The sequence below is a fragment of the Xiphophorus maculatus genome, chromosome 5, assembly GCF_002775205.1.
Source record: "Xiphophorus maculatus strain JP 163 A chromosome 5, X_maculatus-5.0-male, whole genome shotgun sequence".
Taxonomy (NCBI): domain Eukaryota; kingdom Metazoa; phylum Chordata; class Actinopteri; order Cyprinodontiformes; family Poeciliidae; genus Xiphophorus; species Xiphophorus maculatus.
The window spans coordinates 7821607-7841549 of record NC_036447.1 but is presented as its reverse complement, the minus strand read 5'-3'; the positions used below and the strand labels follow the sequence as shown (position 1 = coordinate 7841549).

At 35.3% G+C, this 19943-nt stretch overlaps 2 protein-coding genes across 5 annotated transcripts; both read right to left on the bottom strand.

Moving 5' to 3' along the window:
• Window positions 1-349: 349 nt before the first annotated feature.
• On the bottom strand, window positions 350-10977 carry LOC102235206 (galectin-related protein). 4 transcript variants are annotated; one of them, XM_005797480.3, is made up of 6 exons: window positions 10864-10977; window positions 8720-8764; window positions 6392-6475; window positions 4061-4149; window positions 2765-2945; window positions 350-1542 (listed from the first exon to the last, which is right to left on the bottom strand). In XM_005797480.3, the coding sequence occupies exons 2-6, from the start codon at window positions 8762-8764 to the stop codon at window positions 1399-1401; spliced, it is 543 nt and encodes a 180-aa protein (XP_005797537.2). In that variant the 5' UTR covers window positions 10864-10977; the 3' UTR covers window positions 350-1398. The 4 variants fall into 4 exon arrangements, with proteins under 4 accessions (XP_005797537.2, XP_023190243.1, XP_023190244.1 ...); XM_023334475.1 differs by lacking the exon at window positions 10864-10977 and having other exon boundaries at window positions 4061-4846; window positions 8720-8878; XM_023334476.1 differs by lacking the exons at window positions 8720-8764; window positions 10864-10977 and adding an exon at window positions 6570-7012 and having other exon boundaries at window positions 4061-4846.
• Window positions 10978-12349: 1372 nt separating this feature from the next.
• Window positions 12350-19675, bottom strand: LOC102227242 (equilibrative nucleoside transporter 2-like). The gene is made up of 13 exons (XM_014476149.2): window positions 19532-19675; window positions 18271-18346; window positions 18101-18182; window positions 17860-18008; window positions 17609-17748; window positions 17238-17372; window positions 16155-16252; window positions 15610-15685; window positions 15406-15503; window positions 15160-15268; window positions 14750-14835; window positions 13765-13961; window positions 12350-12542 (listed from the first exon to the last, which is right to left on the bottom strand). The coding sequence occupies exons 2-13, from the start codon at window positions 18306-18308 to the stop codon at window positions 12431-12433; spliced, it is 1320 nt and encodes a 439-aa protein (XP_014331635.1). The 5' UTR covers window positions 18309-18346; window positions 19532-19675; the 3' UTR covers window positions 12350-12430.
• Between the last annotated feature and the right edge of the window lie 268 nt (window positions 19676-19943).

Here is a 19943-nt window from a genome sequence, read left to right as displayed (position 1 = left end):
TTTACAAAAACGATAACACAACAGAATAAGTTGATGAAAATAGGAAGAGACCAAAAATACTATAGATTTTATTTATAATGACTATCGTGAGATTTCAAAGGGTTAAAGTTGTAATGCTATCTCCTAAATTTTAGTTCAAATATCAATTTACAAGTGCGGAAGCTGTCTACTGCCACCTGCTGGCCAAACCGGGGTACGGTGTATTTCCAGTTTATCAGAAAATTATTTTTGTTCCGCTACGACGCCGTATTTGGGTCATTGCAGATAGAAAAAAAGGAGTAAATCTCCACCAAAGAATTCTGAAATTCTGAGATCAATCTCGAAATTAATCAAGAGGTTTTGGCAAAAATGTGCATTTTTTCCCCCTATCTACAATAGCCTAACATGCCGCCGTAATTACACACCAGTTTACACATTTCCTGTTGTGTGCTTTACATTACAAAGACATGCAGCCTGCAAAACCCTGAAAATGTTACATCATGATGAAAATATAAAAGATTCTGCTGCAAACTGCAGCACAGTGAAAAACAGAAAAACAAAAAAATATTTAGATTTTGAGCATATTTGAAGGATGTATATTATTATTCTATTCAACATTTAATTTTCTGTTTCGTTTAGTTTGTCCCATGTCCAAAAAAGAGACCTATCAGCTCCGAATACCATCAATAGCTACTGAAGACTGATGAATTTGGGCATCATTAATGTTGAAGCCGAGCACGTTGTTACATGTATTACAACTTTTGTTTTTAAAAAAAAGTAAACTGAATATATTATAATAACAATATTTCATCCACCCAGAAACAGACATTTAATCATTTATTTATTTTACAAAATATAAAAAGACATGACACATTGAAATCTGTGCAAAGAATGACAATTTTCACCTGAATCTCCTATAATGCAAACATCAAAACTAGTTTTATTGTGCAATTGCATAAAATAAAACAAAGAGGTTACATTTTAAAAGTAAAGAAATCTAATTTGGTAATGAATAACTGGACTGAGGTAGTAAACCCAACAGTATCTTCATATTAGCAGTGAAGTTTCAATGTAGTAGAGAAAGTTTAATTTGTAAAGTCAGAAAGTATGTAGTGTTCATGAATTATGATTGGAAGAATAAAAAACAAAAGAATAATGTTTGTAGCCAAAGTAGAACGTAAAATAACAAAAAGCAATGAAACTGTAATTTTGAGAGAAAACATGAGCTAATTATTAGATTTTTCAAATAAAAATCAGATTGAAGTCAGTAGTGATGATGAGGTTCACAACTAAAAACAGAAAACTATATCAACAAAGTAAGCCAAAAGTAGAACAATTTTAAACACATATAAAAGCATTTTTGGATAAATATAAACGTCTGTGATCTTCTGAAGAGTAAAAGTCTAAAAGTCTTTTGTTTTAGGCAAGTTTTGTGATTTTTAAGCTGCCTTTGATCCATAAAGTGTCGACGTGGCTGAGCGGCAGAACTCTGTGCTGAAAGCTAAACAGCTGCTGTCCGTCCACAAGCGCTTGAAATCTGCCGTGTTCGCAGCGGATCTCAACCTGGAGACAGAACCAGTTCAGTTCTGTTCCCTATAAAACCTGAACACAGCAGCAACAATAGACTCAAAACAGCCTGACATGTTTTTTCTTGTTTATTTTTCTTTTGAGTCTGTATACTCCAGTTATCAAATGATCAGCTACTAAATCAGTTGACAATTATTTCAATAATTGTCAACTGAGGAGCATCTCCATGAAACTGAAGATGAGGCTGCAGGGCGTCTTCTTCACCCCAATCAGACATTTTACATGAAAATACTTCACAGACTTTTTTGGCACATTTTTGGCACAAGAGGTTTTGGCACATTTTTGCCAAAACCTCTTGATTAATTTCAAGATTGATCTCAGAATTTCAGAGTTCTTTGGTGGAGATTTACTCCTTTTTTTCTATCTGCAGTGACCCAAATACGGCGATTGGATAATTGATTCATCTGATTAATTGTTTAAACTCGAGAAAAACTGTCATTAGGTAATATGTACCCTGATGATTTTAAATATCCAATTTATAGAAATAATTCAGACAAAAAAAAACAATAAACAGCTTATTAGCTTCACTTCAGACATTTTATATCTGCATTAAATAACTAATTTCTCTAAATTCACTATCTATACCAGTAGGATTCTGTGCTTCATGTTGTCTTTTTATCGTTACAATATTTTAACTGCGTGTTAAAGAGTTTTTCTTCATTTAACTTTTACACAGTATGTTTTTACATATTTGTTGAAGCTGTCACCATGTTGTGACAGGTTAATATGAAACAGATAATCTGTGGAAAAATGTATTTCAGTGCAACTATGCACTGCTCCCGCTCAAAAACAACCAATCAGGGCCAGGAAGAGTGACTTGGTGCTGTCAATGACCCTCATGTGCATGCTGCTCAATGTGCTACAGACAGAGAAACAACTTGCTGTTCCAGAAAAACTAGCTTGAGCATTCATCACATACACCGTTGTGGTGAACCAGAGAGACAGGAGGAGGATGTGAGCAGCACATACACAAACATGATTGACAGCACTAAGACACTCCTTCTCCTAGCTCTGATTGGTTGTTTCCAGTAACATAGTAGAAGGCCAAAGAGATCGATCTTTTTAGATTATCTGTCTCATATTGCAACATGGTGACAGATTGAACAAATATATAAAAAATATATTTTATGAAAGTTACAAAATGTCCGCCACAAGTACTGCAAAAGACATCTTCGGATTTCTGCAGAGATTCTGGTACCTTAAAGGGCTGATCCTTGATAAAAGGGAAAAAAGGAACCGCTCTCTCCACTTCGCCCCAGGATCCCGACATGCAGGCTCTCCGCAGGATCTGTCTGTCTTTAAATCGAACACAGAGCTCCAGCGCCACGTTAGGTGGCGGTTCCCTGGACCCACGGCCGCATGTCAGAGCAATGTAGAACCTGGAGAACAGAAGACGTATGGCGGCCATTAAGCAGACAGAACATCTAATTCCAGTGGCAATAATACAGTGGATTTACGCCTGCAGAGGAGGTGTAGTGCTTTAAGTTGAAGCTTTGGTTTTAATTCAATCCTGCACTGTAAAACATTTGAGCTGCATTTAGTTGTGTCTTCTATCTTCTACTCTTTAAGTCGAATACATCTAGCGGGTTTAATATTGTGAACCTGAATGTGAGTTTGTGAAAGATAAACTTACAGCAGTAAGTTGTGGTAACATTTTTATTAATTTTGTCAAACCTCCAAGAGTTTAATAAACTGGAGTTTTTAGGTTAGCACTTAAAAAAATTGAAAGAAGAAAAAGACAGGAGTGGGAACTATTTCCCAGAATGCTTAGCGGCTTGTTTCTGTATCCTGAGATGGAAGAGCGTTACATTGATCTGACTCTTGTGTTTTATTAAGGCAAATGTTTATTTTAAAGCTTGAGGATAATGTCCTGTTCACACTAAATGTTTCTGAGCTGAATTAATTGTGATGTTTAATAAAATTCATCATCAGATCAGAAATTTTGTTCATGCAATTTGAAACAAGAATTTAAATTATTCTAAAGTAAAATAAGTTGTTATTTAAACTTGATATTGTGAGTAAAATAATAGAGAAATGTGGCTCTTTAACCAGGTGAGGACAGTTTTTTTCTTACATATTGTGAAATAATTATTTGATTTAAATTGCAGAATTAAGTTAAAACAATTCAAGATTAATAAATATAAAAAAACAATGTTTAGACAACTTGTCTCTTGTTAAATCAGCTTCATGAACTTTAATTTCTGAGTTAAAACCAAAACAATTTTCTTGATGACTTAAATTGCATTTCCAAGTCAGCAGATGGACTTTCATTTTCAAGTTAAATCAACTTCAAATGTTTTACAGTGTGATAAGAAATTTTGGTGTGTTTTAAATTTTCCCTTCATAGTAAAAAGACATAAAACTCCTGATTTGTGCAGAGGCTCTTTACACCTCTACTACCAATGAAATGAAAAGTACTACACATTAAAAAATATCTCACTTAAATAATTATTTAGTAACAAACAAGATAAAATTTAAATAACCAGACTTTTACCGATCAGGACTCGGATCCACAACCCCAACCAAGATCACCTTCTTCCCTGGCTGCAGCCCGCCGGTGATGTGACCTCTGAAAGGAACTTCCTGGAAGCACAAAGTGTTTCCATGGCAACAGAGAGACAATTTAATATGATTTAAAATTAAGTTGTGCATCTCTTTGGACTGAGCGTGGCACTTTAAGGTGTTAAATCAGCAGTAATTTATCAATCCTGAAGGAAAATTAAATGAATGAACAATATAATAGTTTTTAATAATTTTTAAAATATGAACAGTTTCATTGAAACATGTTGGTGTGGTTCAAATTTCTGTAAGTAAGATTTGAACTAGAACTGAAATAAATTAAAATCAGGTTGAATTTATCAAAGAGACCAGCAGAAAAAACAGATTTACAGATTTATCTTTAATTCATCTTAGCTTTTGATAAAACAGCAAATTTTTCACAATATCGTCAGAATCTCACATTAAAAAACTATCAGGTCTAGAATGTCTTAGGTAAATAAAATGTTAGACATGTTATGGGTATTTAGTGAATTGTTTATAATTTATAATAGTCACTAATGATGTTTAAAACTCCTCAAAACCTTCCATATTGTTGGAGTTGCTGTTTTTACTGTTCTCCATCATTAAATAAATGTGAAAATGTGATTAAATGCAATTACTGTGTGGAGTTTAGTGATAAAAATCACACTTATTTTGTGAATAAGTCTTGGTGTCCTAAACAGAAATGGGAATGTTTTCCAAAAGCAGTATTTGTATTTGTGGGTCCATGATTGCTGTGCTCCTAAAAGAGAGAGAAAACAGTTCTTATTCACTTTTATTGTTACCAAAATAGTACCAAACAAATATTGTGATTAAAGGTTAAGGTCATATCGCCTCTGACATACACTATAATGCACTAAGTTGATAACAAACACAGTGTATTACTCATCATCAACAACTAATAATGCGTTTAAAAGAAGCGGAGGTTTTCACATTTTGTTGACCAGGTGATATTTAAGAGTGTTAAAACAATGCCAAGAAGGAAAGTATCAGCAATAAGCTCAGAGAAACAATTATTAATGCTCCCACAGTTTACACTGCAAATTTGATGGATTGAAATTTGGTTATTTACCATTCAGAGGTACATTTACTCTTTTTGATGTTAAAAGGTTGTACGCTTTGCCACCAGTTTGTGCTGAAGATCTTAATATCTAGTCTGATTTGGCTGATGCAGTGGTCAGATTCAACCAGCAGGGGGAGTCTAGCGCTAGTGAAGAGCACCGGAACTTCCTCCTTAGATCGCTCGAACACAAGCACCGTGTCCGGTTCTTTTTTTTTAATATTTCCCTTCTTCAGGTATGAGTATATATAAACACACCTGTAGGTTGTAAATTAGTTTATTAACTTTCAGAAAGCTTGTGAATTGTTTTTCTTTTTTGACTCTCCGAATGTTAACAAACTCCGTTGTTAGCTCCATTGTTAGCACCGTTGTTAGCCACCATAGCTACTGCTGTTTCAAGTTTGATATCATTGTGTATGTTTGTAAGCTAACTGAGTTAAGAATCGATAATAATAATATTAGATAATAATAATCGCTGGAGCAGAAGCACCATCTTTTATTAAAATATTCTCTTTCTTCAGGGCGTTTACACACAAACACAAAATCTTACCAAGTATTTTTGGTTTCTAATACAATACATATCTTACCACACCTGAAATAAGACAAAACAAACTTACAAGTAGGTTTACAGTAAGATACAGAGCCTTATTTTAAGTAAATAATTCCTTATTATTGATAAAAATGTACTTGTTTCATTGGTAGATTATTTCACTTATAAAACAACATTTTTTCCTTGTTACAAGTTAATTTATCTGCCACTGGAACAAGCACTTTTTTGTCAATAATAAGGAATTATTTACTTAAAACAAGCCTCTACATCTTACTAAAAAGTTATTTTTAAGTTAGTTTGTCATATTTCAAGTGTACTAAGAAATCTACACTAGAAATGAGACCAAAATTGCTTGGTAAGATTTTGTGTTTTTGCAGGTATTTTTTCTATCAATATGAAGGAATTATTAAGTTAAAACAAGCTTGTATTTCTTGCTGAAAGGACATTTATAAGTTAGTTTTGTCTTATTTCAAGTGAACTAAGATATTTGTACTAGAAACTTAACCAAAAATACTTAGTAAGATTTAGTGTTTTTGTAGTGTAAACTGATGTATTATGAAAAGAAAAATTATGAAATATTCTTTCAGAACATTACTCTTTATGAAGAAGGTATTTTTTCAACGTATTGTTTGTCTCCTGGGTTTGCATGTGTTGCTTTCATTATTATTATTTTTTACCAGTTTTCTTTCAGCTTCTCCATCCGGACATCGAGAGACCAATTTGTTCGGCTCCGTCTCGTCTCTCTGTGGTAAACTCCATTTCTGAAAGAAAGGAAATAATGCATCATAACTTTTCTGGGCTTTTTCTAAAGAGCTCCAATATAGTTAATTTTTTTAAACTGTTGTATTTAATTACAGATATGTTTCTATGTGTGGAGAAAACATTTTAATCTGTTTTTATGTGTCGGGTACTAAGTTCACAAGGTGATGTAACAAGGCTGGTCCTGTGACTGCCATGTGCTGAACTGCAGCTCCAGAGAAGCAGGAAGTTTGATTACATTAGTTTAGAATTCAAAATAAAAGCTTTTAGTGTCAACTTCGTTAGAGATTTATTTTTGAAAAGGATGGATGCTTTTATTTAGAATCTAATCTACATTTTCAGTTTCGATAACAAGAGGAAATACGTAAAAAAGGATTTTTAAAATGTATTTAAAGATCTTCAATCTTTAGTGAAGATTTTGTCTTGTTACATCTGAAACAAGGAAAAATGTGGAACAAAATAAAACACTATGAAGAGATTAGGGTAGGAACAAGTTGAATAACATTTTAGAGAAAAAATACTTTTAGGAGTAATTTACTACACTCTACGTTTTACTTTTATCTGAGTAATCTTTTTAAATAATAAAATTATTTGAGTAATTTTATTATGAAGTATCACTACTAGGGATGCACCAATATGCTGTTATGGCCAATAACCAATATATATATAAATAAAAATAAATATTGTTTGTTAATATCAGTGTGGTTTTATTTACCAGACCAGTGCCGATGTTAAAAAAATAACTAATATCTGCCGATACTGATGTTGTGCCGATATATTGTGCACCACTAATCACTACTCTTACTTTAGTAACACTTCTGGATTGACCCATTGAGTGAAAAACAAACATGTTTTAACCAAACATTCACCAGACACAGACATGCAGTTTTTGTTAGTTTCATAAGTTTTTTATTGAAAGAAAATAATTTGAAGAAATAAAATATTTTGCCTGATTTTTTTGTTTTGTAATGATGTTTTTTACATGACTTATTGTAATTTCGATCTATAAAATACCAAAATTTCCACATAACTTTATATTTTTAAAATATTAAATGATTGATCATTTGATTAATTAGTCATAACTTGAGTAGACGTTTTACAAAATGCTTTTTTACTCTGACTTGAGTAATTTCTTGGAAGGCTTTTTATTTGAGTAAAAATATGTTAAAGTAATGCTACTCTTACTTGAGTAATATTTTGGATACTCTACCCTCCTCTGGATATGGATGTTAATGTAGAATCAACAAAAGGTATTAAAAGGATTCGATTTCTGCAGAGCTGTTTAGAACAATCACCAGAGGCCTTACATGGTGTAGTTGCAGGTAAAGTGATTCTCAGGCAGTTGCTGGAGCAACCAACAGTCAGTTGAAACAGAAGATTCCTCATTTCACAGCCTTGAAGGAGTTTGATAGCAGTCGCATTTTGTGTTTGCATGAAAGTGTTAAAATTTTCTTGACTGAATTATCAAGTTATAATCCGATTACTTTGTTGTTTTGACCAACTGTCAGGTGCTTCAGCGACTGCCTGCAACAGTACATTCACATATTTATTGAGTTTAAGAAAATATGAAATGGAAAATTTCCATCCAAATAAATAAAGAGGGTATAAAATTTAGCTAAAAAAAATATAAAAATAATAAAGACGGGAAAATAGTATAAATATACAGATAAATAAATAATATTAGATCGTTATTTTTAATGTTAGGGCTGCACAGTGGCGCAGTTCTTAGAGCTGTTGCCTTGCAGCAGGAAGGTCCTGGGTTCGATTCCCGGCCGGGGGTCTTTCTGCATGTTCTCCCTGTGCATGCTGGGTTCTCTCCGGGTACTCCGGCTTCCTCCAGTCTGTCTCTGTGTTGCCCTGAACAGACTGGCGACCTGTCCAGGGTGACCCCGCCTCTTGCCCTCCCGACCCCTCTAAGGGACAAGTGTGTTAGAAAATGGATGGATGGATTTTTAATGTTAGTAGTTCAAAAGGGGCTTTTCTAACCTGCAAAGTTAAAACGAAGCTTTTATTTTGATAGTTTTCAAAAGGATCTTTTGCGTATTTTTGATGACTTGATTCTACTTCGGACAAAAGCAAGTTCACATCGCTTTAGAAAACTCAAACAAGTACAAAGTTCAGATATTAGCTGTCACCAGAGAACTCCAGCTACATTCACAAAATTGAAGAAAGTTTTTTAGACACTTTTTTAATGTTCTGGTTAATTGTTAACTCCTACTTGCTTGTCGTCAGGTGTGCAAACTTACCTTCCTGCCCTGCGCTGTCACCCTGTGCGATTCAGCCATTTTCATCTGCAGGAAGCAAACAGCAGAGCAATAAGCCGCAGCTCCAGTTTGACTGGCTGTGACGTCGCTTAGGACTGAATCAACACTGACGGAAAGCTTCAACCTTCCTGATTACCCTCCAGCACACAGCGCAGCTCTGATAATCAGCTGCCCCCACATGCCTTTCTCTGCCAGGTCAATAAGAAATGCGCTCATTGTTAGGCGCTAACTCCTCCTCAGTCTCCCGCAAATTAAGTTTCACAGCTTCATTTGTTTCTCAGATTCATGAAAAAAGAAGCTCTGGATAATTCACAGGCAGCGCATTAAAACAAAACTCAAACTTTTGATTAAAAGTATAATTATGGACATGAATCTTATGCTCATTTTTGAGATTTTAAAGATGCAGTTGGAGTGTTTTTTCAGTTTTTCTGCTATAAAGTTGCTGCTGGGAGGAAGGACCTGCGATAACGCTCCTTTGTGCACCAAGGATGCAGCAGTCTGACGCTAATTCTTGGGATAAGAAACATTGTAACATCTACAAGAGAGTTCATTTGTTTATGAACTTTTATAAAGTTAGAACTAGATATTTACATACACAGAATAAAAAGACAAGAACACGTTTCTTTCTCACTGTCTGAAGTTAAATCCGGCCAAACTTTTCTTGTTTTAGCTTAGTTAGAATTATCAAAATTATTGGTGAGAAATTTGTGGGAAAAGATTTGATTCAAATCATATATTTTGACAAGACAGTTGTCCCTCATTCTGACCAAATGTAAATTTTTGAATTTGAGAAGCAAAAAAAAAAATTTCTAGAAAATATTCTCTCTAAGCTTCTTGGCATTTAGCAAATAGAAATTATTTTCGTAATTCTAACCAAGAAAAAATTGGTCATTTTCAATTACATTCTCAAAAGGTGAGGAATGTAAATATCTGGTTTCATGAAGACCAAAACAAATAAAAAGTAAGAACATGTGAGCTTCACCTTTGCAGAAAAAAAGGGTTTTAAAACTGTACACTTAACTTTTGTTTATACGCTGGTCCTGCTGGGATGAATTTACAGATCAAAACATTTCAGCTGTTTATTAAGAAATTACAAAAACACTAAATAAACAAGTATGTTAACTATGAAAGGCTTTAATACTGAAAAAGTAAAATATATTGCTATCAGAATGTTGGTCATTTAAAAGTAAGTGGTTAAATTCATTCAAGTGATGGAATATATATATATATATATAAAACTGAAGATTATTCTAAATTTGGTGAGTGTTAAATATAACCATAGATTTACTTGCAATAAAAATTTTCTTGAGGATTTAACACCTCATCATGACAACTGGAGCATCTTGTGACAACTCAAATTATCTACAAGTATCTATTCTGCCGTATGGTGAGAATTAAAACTGTTTTTAACATGAAAGTTTCTGTCAGAATTTTTCACACAGGAACTGAATTTATATTCCTAAAGCAGCAAACTGTGGGCTGCACAGTGGCGCAGTTGGCAGCGCTGTTGCCTTGCACCAAGAAGGTTCTGCAAACTCTGGCCCTGGGTTCGATTCCCAGCCCAGGGCCGGAGTTTGCATGTTCTCTCTGGGTTCTCCGGCTTCCTCCCACAGTCCAAAGACATGACTGTCAGGTTAATTGGTCTCTCTAAATTCTCCCTAGATTTGTGTGTGTGGTTGTTTGTCCTGTCTGTCTCTGTGTTGCCCTGCCATGGACTGGTGTCCTGTCCAGGGTGAACCCTGCCTCTCGCCTGAAATGTCACACTGGAGATAGGCACCAGAACCCCTCCTGACCCCACTAGGGAGTGACAAGGCCGGAGTTCGCATGTTCTCTCTGGGTACTCTGGAAAGCAGCGAACTCATCTGCAGACTACATAATTAATCTTCAGTCAGGTTTTAAGATTCATCTAGTCGAAAGAGGGGAAAACAAAAATAAAAACTTGTGAATAACAAAGGAAACAGTACAACAACTTGGATCTGTACATTAAACTCAGCAATCTGCGGTCATTTCAATGGAAGGTGAATATATTTAGTAATCGTGTCAGCAGGAATATTAAGAAATCTGATAAGAACTTCCTTTCCATAAGTCTAAAAAACAAGCGTGATTTACGTCCCAGAAGTACTCACCAACTATGCAGGAAATAGAATAAAAGAAATTCTTCTGATGGTAAGGCTTCACTCTTACTTTCTGTGATTTAGTGAAAGTCAGAAGCACTCTCCGAATTTTATTTTTATTTTCCACAGAGTGGAAGAATGGGAGGAAGCCAGAGGTCTGTTGGCTAAAGGAAAGGGCCGAGCCTGTGAGAGAGGAAACACGGTCAGTGGAGGCAAAGTGCTGCTCAGATCAACGGTGACGCAACTAAAGGTGATCCTAGAACTACGTTGCTCATTTTGGCAACATGGTGGAGTTGCTCTATTTTGTTAGTTGCTTTTGTCGACTTATGCTTTGCATGCTTGAACAATTGTTCTCGCTGGTTTTGGGTACTGTGCAAATGAAAGGATATTTGCTCTTACTGTTTTTTTTCCTTTAACAACAAAGTCAGAAAAGTTATTAAGCAAAAACTGCTAAATAAAAAAAAACACACCGCATTTTGCATTTAAGAAAAAATTAACAATTTTTTTCTGTAAATATGTTCTACCCAAAATTCCTCTTTTAGCATTTTTAATTTTGTCTTGTTCAAATTATATAAAAAACTCTAAGCAGCTCTTTCTCCTTCTAGCCAATAATTATATCGTTAATAAATAAATATATATTTCTTTTGTTTTTCTTGTCTAAATATCAACATCAACCAGATGAAAACTACCTGAATATAATGAACAAATAAAAAATTAATTAACGATGGCAGTGACGCTGTAAAGGAACACCAGCCTTCTAAAAGGGACGAAAACCTCACCACTAGGTGGCGCCCTCACTCCACTCAGGCTCAAACCAAACAGTTCTCAGCACAATTTAGAGAAATGAAATGTTAATATTCAGAAACGAACATGAGCCTTTGTAAAACTAGCATTTTATTATTTATACTTTAATTGAGGAAGTACAAAAAAAAAACCCACAAAGAAAAGAACTCCATTCTAGGAGATTAAAAACAGACAATCATACAAAAACTACTTTGCCTCACACACACACAACTTTTTAAGCAACTTGAATGAAAAAGGATCAGTTTTACAAAACCGGTTTTATAAATATATAGAAAACAAGAATCTTACATTACAAAAAAGCCACAGAGAATATAAATAAGCAGCATACAAGATCAAACAATAAAGGCACTTCAGACAAAAATCCCTTTGTAAACCATAAAGCGTCAATTTAGTGCATCAAAATATGTAAAAAAATATCTACAGATTAACAAAGACTGATTTATGTGGTTGTTTGTGTTACAGTTAGAAAGAAATTCTTATTAGCTGCATTGACCTTTCTTTACTTCTAAACACAAGCTTTAAACTTTTATGCATTCTCCTCATCTTACCAGCAGAAGGAGATAGTGAGTGCTAATTTTAATTAATTTTTTGTGTTGGCTTTAGTGCTCCAAATGTTTAAGTTGTTTTGAAAAAGTTAAAAATAAATCTTAAAAAATGGTAAAATAATTACAAACAGTATTAAAAAAAGTGATAATGCTAAATGCAAACATGAGCAAAAAGAAATACAAGAGTCCTGATCTACGTGCTTTATGTTGGGTTTTTACGTGGACTTTGTCTAAACCAGATTTCCCAGTAGGAATGAGAAGGAGGCTCCCACAGCCAGACCCAGAACGAGGAAGAAGGTCATCAGAGAGCCGGCCGTCTCACAGTCTCTGCTCCTCACCAACCTGCAGAAAAGAAACTATTAGAGCCACCAAACCCAAAATGAAGCTGACTCCGCTTTAACCATCAGCTTGATCGCTTTGAATGTTGATTCTTTTCATGTTGGACAGCAGGTGGCGCTGGTAATTTAGCAAATTTAGTTCCAAACAAGCGAAACATGAAAATATTTTAAACAGTTCGGACTGATGAATGTTTCAACAGCTCTGTAGTTTGGATGGAAACTGAAATCAAATTTTTATTTTTGTGCTGAATGTTTGATCGATTACTGAATTTACAAAGATGTGGGGCCCTGGGCTGGAGTGGAGCCAGTTTTGGTGCCATATTTACTACATAAAAATTATTTTCACTGCTGAAAATTACAAATACATTTATACTCAACATATTAGTTACAGGGTTTTCCCCCAGAAAATTTGCTAAGCTCGGTGCTCGGGCAGTCATTTATTCCAGCAGCCTGTCCTGTTTTTAAGTTAAAAAATGTTTTAAAGTTGACAGAAAATTTGTAAATATCACTTGATAGTTTTGCGTTACTGGAAGATCGGAAGATTAATACCTAAACACCAACTACAAAGTCTTGTAGATGATGGACGTAAAGAGAGAGATGGTTGGGGCTCTTTTAGTTTCCCCATCATGACCATCCATTGTCTCATAAATATTTCTAATCCATATCCGTCATCGTCGTAAGTAAGAGAAAAATCTAGGAGAAAACTTTGGTCGCATCCGTAGTGTGTTTTGAAAAGTGTCTGATTTTCAAACCTTACCTTTCCAAGATCTTTCCAGCTAGATTTAGCTGATACTTAATATAATTTCTGCTTAAATCTAAACTTCAAAATAACACATTTATGCTACATGCATGTACAGTACAGCATTATTGCTGTTTTATTATTGCAATAATACTGCAAAAATTATTATTGCAGTATTATTCTACTGCAATAATTTCTACTGCAGTAGAAACTGTATTATTTGTACTCACGGTTATCATAAGAGAATCTCATAGCAGCCGGTGGTTTGTAGTTAGTTTGACCGTTTGTTGAACAAAGGAAGCTGATTGAAGTTTCATCTAACAGAACAGAGCTTGGAACTACGCATCACTCTGTTTAAAACATTAAGATTAGTTACAGTTAACTTATAACAATGTTTAGAAGGTCATCGATAAAAATGATGAGATGATTTACAGCCATCAGAAGACTGAGAGAGTCTAATGTTGCATGGTTCTGGTTTAGTACTTACTGTGGAGCGTAGGCCATGCAGAGGGTCGCCAGGTAGCCGTTAGAGAAGGAGAACAGAGCCATGATGACAACAAAGGCGCTGTCGTGTCTGAAGAGGACGGTGAGCTTCGAGTTGGGAATGTTGCACATCATGAGCAGAGGGATGAAGACGAGACGGGACAGAACAGCGACGGGAAACAGACGGCTCTGTTTGGACGGCTGCACAAACATCAGCAGAGGAAGTCAGAAATCATGTCGAAACTTTAAAGCTCTTTAGCCTTGAACAGGTTAGGATAGGTCTAACTTATCCTATACAAAATGTGGCTGCTGGCTGCGCCCCCAGCTCAACGTTTACACTCGCACATGAAAATGGCTGCAAACAGATGCGCAATTTTACAACCGTACATCTTTGAAAAGCAGAAGTAGAGCCTCCTGCACAAACAACAAGAATGTAGCACATAGTTTCTGGATAGTAAGTCAACAACAAAACATTCATCTTTTCTAGCAGACAAATGTCTGCAGCAGTAAAACCAGCTGAAACTCTGCTTGGGTTGCTAGGTAACAGGGCTGTGCTTCCCTAGGGTTGCTAGGTAACGGGCAGTGCCTGCTGATTTGTGACGTTACATACCAAAGGTTTTTGAAATTGCTCTTTTTCTAGACACCAAAAACATCAACTGATTGCCAAAAAACAGGCTGAGTGTTTTTGTTTTTTTAAACGTATAAAAAGGTGCAAAATGTGAATTTCTCCCTTTAGCCAACTGGGAAGCTTATGCAAAAAAGTATTTTTTAAATTCAAAATACAAGTTAAGACTAAACCTTTCGTCTTGCTTTTTAATTTTATGATTTTAAATGGAAAGATAGATCATTTCAATTAATTTAATCAGAAATTTCACAAAAATCTTCTTAGAAAAGCTCAGTACAATGAAGAAAATCCAGTTTTCCTTTAAGTTGTTGATCGTTTAACTTTAGAAGTGAGGAATATTCTGGAAGCGTGTCTGCAGACTCACCCACTGAAAGAGAGACGGGGCGCTGCGGCCGGCCAAATCCATGATGTTAAAAACAAGAATGCAGCACACACAGGTAAACACTTTGTCTGAAGGACACAGAAAACAGACCAGGCTAAGTACAAATCAGCATTAAAACAAAACATAACATTTGTTTTATTGCTTAAAAATAGTAAATTAATTACATATTAAATACATAAATAGAAATTGCAGAGATTATTCTACTTTATATTATAAAAAATTAAAATATTAAATAACTATTGGCTCCATTATGAGGCAAATGAACGACAAATATGATTTTCTTTTTCTCTCTGAAATATCTATTTTTATTTACAGGGTTTAAAAATAAATGAATGAGGCATGAAATAATGCGTCTTGCTTCCCTCCGGCGCTGCAGTTTGTCAGCGTCTCACCCCAGTCAGCGTTCTTCGTGTAGACCGTCTTCACTCGGACTGTGATGACAGGAAACACCGACAGCGTGACGGCGAACACAAACGTCACACACAGAGCCATCAGCCAGATCTGTCAGACAACAACAACAGACGACTTTAAGCTGAGAAAGAAAAGCAGTTTTGTTTCATCTTTAGCTGGACCTGACTTTATTTTTACATCTTTAACTATCTCTCATCACAGAGAAAACAATGTGAGGATGAATTTACCTTTTTAAAGACAGCAAAGACAGAAGAGCGCTCTCTACTCTCCTCTGGGACTCCTCTCGCCTCCAGGTCTTTTACGTTGCCATTTAAGGCTATTTTGTCTTCAGAAATAAAAAGAAAAAAAAGGCAGGTAAGTCAAAGATTTCCGAAATACTTAATTGCATTAAATCCGCTGATGTCATTTTAAGTTTACTACATAAAACCAACCTGTGTTGCTGAGGAGCTTATTAGATGTGTCCAGTTTGACAGCCTGATTTCTGTTCAGATAATAATGAGCAAATTCCTGCAAGGGAAGCCAACAACATCAGGCGGCTGTACAAATAGAAAATGACACAATTTCACACATATACAGCTCTGGATAAAATGAAGAGTCTGCTCCGCTGAACTGCATTGAAAACCTCCTGGTTATTCCACCAAATATTGATTTCTGAACTCTTCCTGAGTTAAAACTTTGTTGCTTCTAAATGAATATCAACTTGTTTTCTTTGCATTATTTGAGGTCTGAAAGCGATGCATCTTTGTTGTTGTTTTGACCATTTCTCAATATAGCAAATAAATTCTAATTTTTTGCTTGGAATTTCGGAGACATGTTTTCAGTAGTTCATAAAATAACAATGTTCATTTTACTCAAACATAAACCTATACAAAGTAAAGCCAGAGAAACTGATCTCTAGTCTCTTATTTTTTTTATGTTTTCCAGAACTACCAGGCTTCCTCATTAATTTTTCTTTTATTTTGGAGACTCAGCTCACCAGGTGTGGCAGCAGCAGGTAGCAGAGTAGAGCCCCTAACGTGACCAAACATGGAGTGACAAAGTATCCCAAGGCAGCTGACTTTGGGTCACTTTTACCTGCAGAGAAACAGATTTTCAGTTTATTGTAGGGTCAGTCTCTTATGACTGTCAGCACTACAGCTGCACTGCAAAAACACAAAATCACTTGAAATATGGAGGCTTGTTTTAAGTCAATAATTCCTTAATATTGATGAAAAAGTTCTTGTTCCATTGGCAGATAAATTAACTTACAACATGGGGAAAATGTCTTATAAATAATTTGCCAATGGAACTAGCACTTTTTCATTGTTATTAGGGAATTATTTACTCAAAACAATCCTCTACATCTTGCTAAAAAGTAAGTTAAGTTGTAAGTTAGTTTTGTTTTATTTCAAGTGTACTAAGATATTTGCACTAGAAACTAGACAAAAATTAAGGTTTTGTGTTTTTGCAGTGTGACACCTCAGTGTGAACTGGAATTAGCAAAATGATCCACGATAAGCATGATAAATAGTTGTGCACTCTTATAACACCAATAAATATAACTAGAAATGCATGAAGAAATCAGACAACTTTCACTTGAGAAGCGATTAATTTGTCAGGAACTGAACGCAGTATACCAATCTTGCTCTGGGAAATAGTAGTTGTATAGTAGTTTATCTACTGTACTATACTTTTCTTCTTAAGTATCGACAAAAGGATTTAGTGAGTGTATGCTACGTAAAATTTCTTTGAAAATCATTAAAGATACAATTGAAAAAAGTCTGATTTAGATCATATAAATCGGTATTATTGCCAATATTATAGAAGAACAGTAATTGTTTATTGTAACTGTAATAATGCAGGTGTTGTGGTGGTGCAGGGGTTAAGCACAACCCACATAAGGAGGCCTTAGTCCTCCTTATGGAGGAGTCCTGCGGATTCCCGTTCTGGCAACTTTTGCCGCATGTCTTCTCCCTTCTCTCATTACCCACTTTCCTGTCAATTCACTATCAAATAAAGGCCACTAGCCAATAATACCTTAAAAAAATAATAATAATGCAGGTGTTCTTAAGGTTCTTACTCATGATGGAGCACAGCATGGCGACGCCTGCGAAGATCCCAGCCAGACCCTGACCGCTCATGAACACGGTGCTGTAACGAGGAGGAAACAGGCCGACCATCCCGAAGAGGCTGCCCTGCAGCACTGCACTGAACACTTCACACACACAGGTTAAAACAATCAGCTCAGATTGATCACATCAGGCGTTATGAAACGACGGGAGAATCAAAGCGCTCCTTAAAATATTGCACATCCAAGCAGACATTTTATGTGATAAATATCTGCTTGACAATCCAACGTTTCCTCGAGAATGAAATCGAGTTTACGGACTGCATCAAAAAGATCTACATTCTGAAACCAGAGGATTTCAGAAATAATGTTCAGGAACGTACCGTTGAAGAACCAAATGGTTGCCATAGTGACCGAAAAGAAGTTGTCGGGCTGCATGTCGACCTGGACCAGGGCGGCAGTGAGGGCGAAGAGGAGGAAGATGACGACTAGGCTGAAGGCCACGCGGAGACGCTCCTTCACCCTGCAGACGCCAGAGGAAGATTTTCATAAAATAATGCCAGATTACGAGAACACTAGGCAAAAAATGAGACAAATAAGAAATTATCCAAATTTTAGCTGCAGCTGCACTCACCACTGGTAGAGCAACGAGTTGAGCAGAGTGAAGAGGAGCAGAGGAAGCTGGGAGAGCAAAACCATCCAGCTGTCGTAGTTGTACTTTCTCTGCACCGGGCCTGACGTACCGTTAGAGGAGACGCTCTCATTCAGCCGCATGTTAAAGTACTTGAAGACAGAAAAACATAAAAGAATCATTTAAATGCATTTTCAAAGACAGCAGAAAATGAAAGAATTTTTACATGTATATATAAAAAAACCTGTGAAGAGGTGATGAAGAAGTTCCAGGGCAGCAAAGTTTCCAGACCGAGAATAAAGATGATGATGGCAACAATCTGACCACTGAGTATAAAAAAAAAAAAACATCTCTAAGTGTTTTGTTTTACACAAAGTTTATTTATCTACAAATGCAACAAGATGCCAAACTCACCGATCAGAAGGTGAACTCTGTTTCTTTTCATTCCACATTTTGCTGCTTCTGTCGCTCCTCTGCAAACAGGCAAGTCCTAAATAAGATATTAACGTGCATTTAGAGGACATGTGCTCATTATAAATCTTCTACTCATAAAAACAAGCGTTGCAAGTTGACAGTATGAAGTTGCCCCAAAATCAACTATATTTAATTTACAATATGTTGCAAATCAATAAGGAAAGTATTAATAATCAGTATTTTACACCTGATCGGTTCAACAACTGAAAATTACATTTTTCTTTCTTCTGTTCATTAAAAGAATCAAAACTAAAGCCTCTCAGTTTTCTTGTTTGCATGTGTTTTTTTAGTTTATAATATGGACCAAAGGAAATGAAAGCGTCCGTTAATGTTTTCTCTTTATTTTTTGTTGAAGTCAAAACTTCTATCAACCTGCAGCACTTTTTTCCTTCCTTAGTAGTAAAAGTTTGTTATATTTAATATCTGAAAACTAAAAAAACGGCACATTAATTAGATTTTACAAGAGAATGCTGTCCTCAATCATGCAAATGTTCTAAATAACATAAGGAAGGCATTTTTTCATGAGATTTTGTCATAAATCATTAGTTCTGTCATATTTTTTAAATGTATCTTACAGAAATTGTTTCTGTATAGCTGAAATGGTTTTAATATACTGTATGCATGGATGTGTTGTTGAAAAATGTGACGGCAATAATAAACACGATGTAATTATTCAGGTTTTCTACCGCTGTTTCCATTCAGAGCTCAGTAAAGGATTATTTGGGGATTATTTGCTTTTAATGAATTCACATTTTCACTACAAAATATAATAATAGCGCACTTTCAGTTCAATTTTGCCGCCATAAAATAAGGAAGCACCGACTCATCTCTATATGGGGCTAAATTATCTAAGTGACATTAATTCCTATCAGAAAGTAGTAAAAACTCCCTGACTGAAATAAAGTACGTTTTCTGATAACCAGACACGTGTATTTTCTTTTAACAACAAAGCAAATAATTAGTAAATATAGTCTTAAAGTATAATCCAACTTTGACTGTAAGCCTCTTTACACATGCAAATAGTTTTATTGTAATTAAACTGAGTATTTTACTTTTAGATAACATTTTACTTCACTTTATGTAAAATTTGTGTTTCAATTGTGGCGCTAAAAAGACTCCACCTTTTGGGTGACCATTTCTAATACCTGAAAGAAAATCATTTTAACAGACAACAGCACAGATAAATACAGAGAAATCTCACCTGATGTGACCTTTCGGACGTCTAGGACAACTAACCCGGGCTCAGTGAGTGAGAAGAGGGGCTGAATGAATGAGAAGAGGGAATTTGTGGCGGGTTTTATTTTAAAAAACCCGCCACAAATTCAAGCACACTTCTCAGCAAACAGAAAGCGGAGGGGAAGGACCAATGGCAGCCTGCTGCAGCGACGTGCTTCTCCAGATTTGTGCATAAGTGGTGCGTTTAAATGCTGGTGGAAATCTGAGTTTTGTTCGGATTTATTATCCTCTGACCTTTTGTCGCTTGTGCCAAAGTGGCAAAGACTTTACTTCGTTGGAAAACTGAATACCTCAAAACGTCTTTTCAATACTCCAAAATTGTTTGTTTGTTTATTTATTTATTTCTCTCTTTTACCTATTTGTTAAGAATTCTTAAC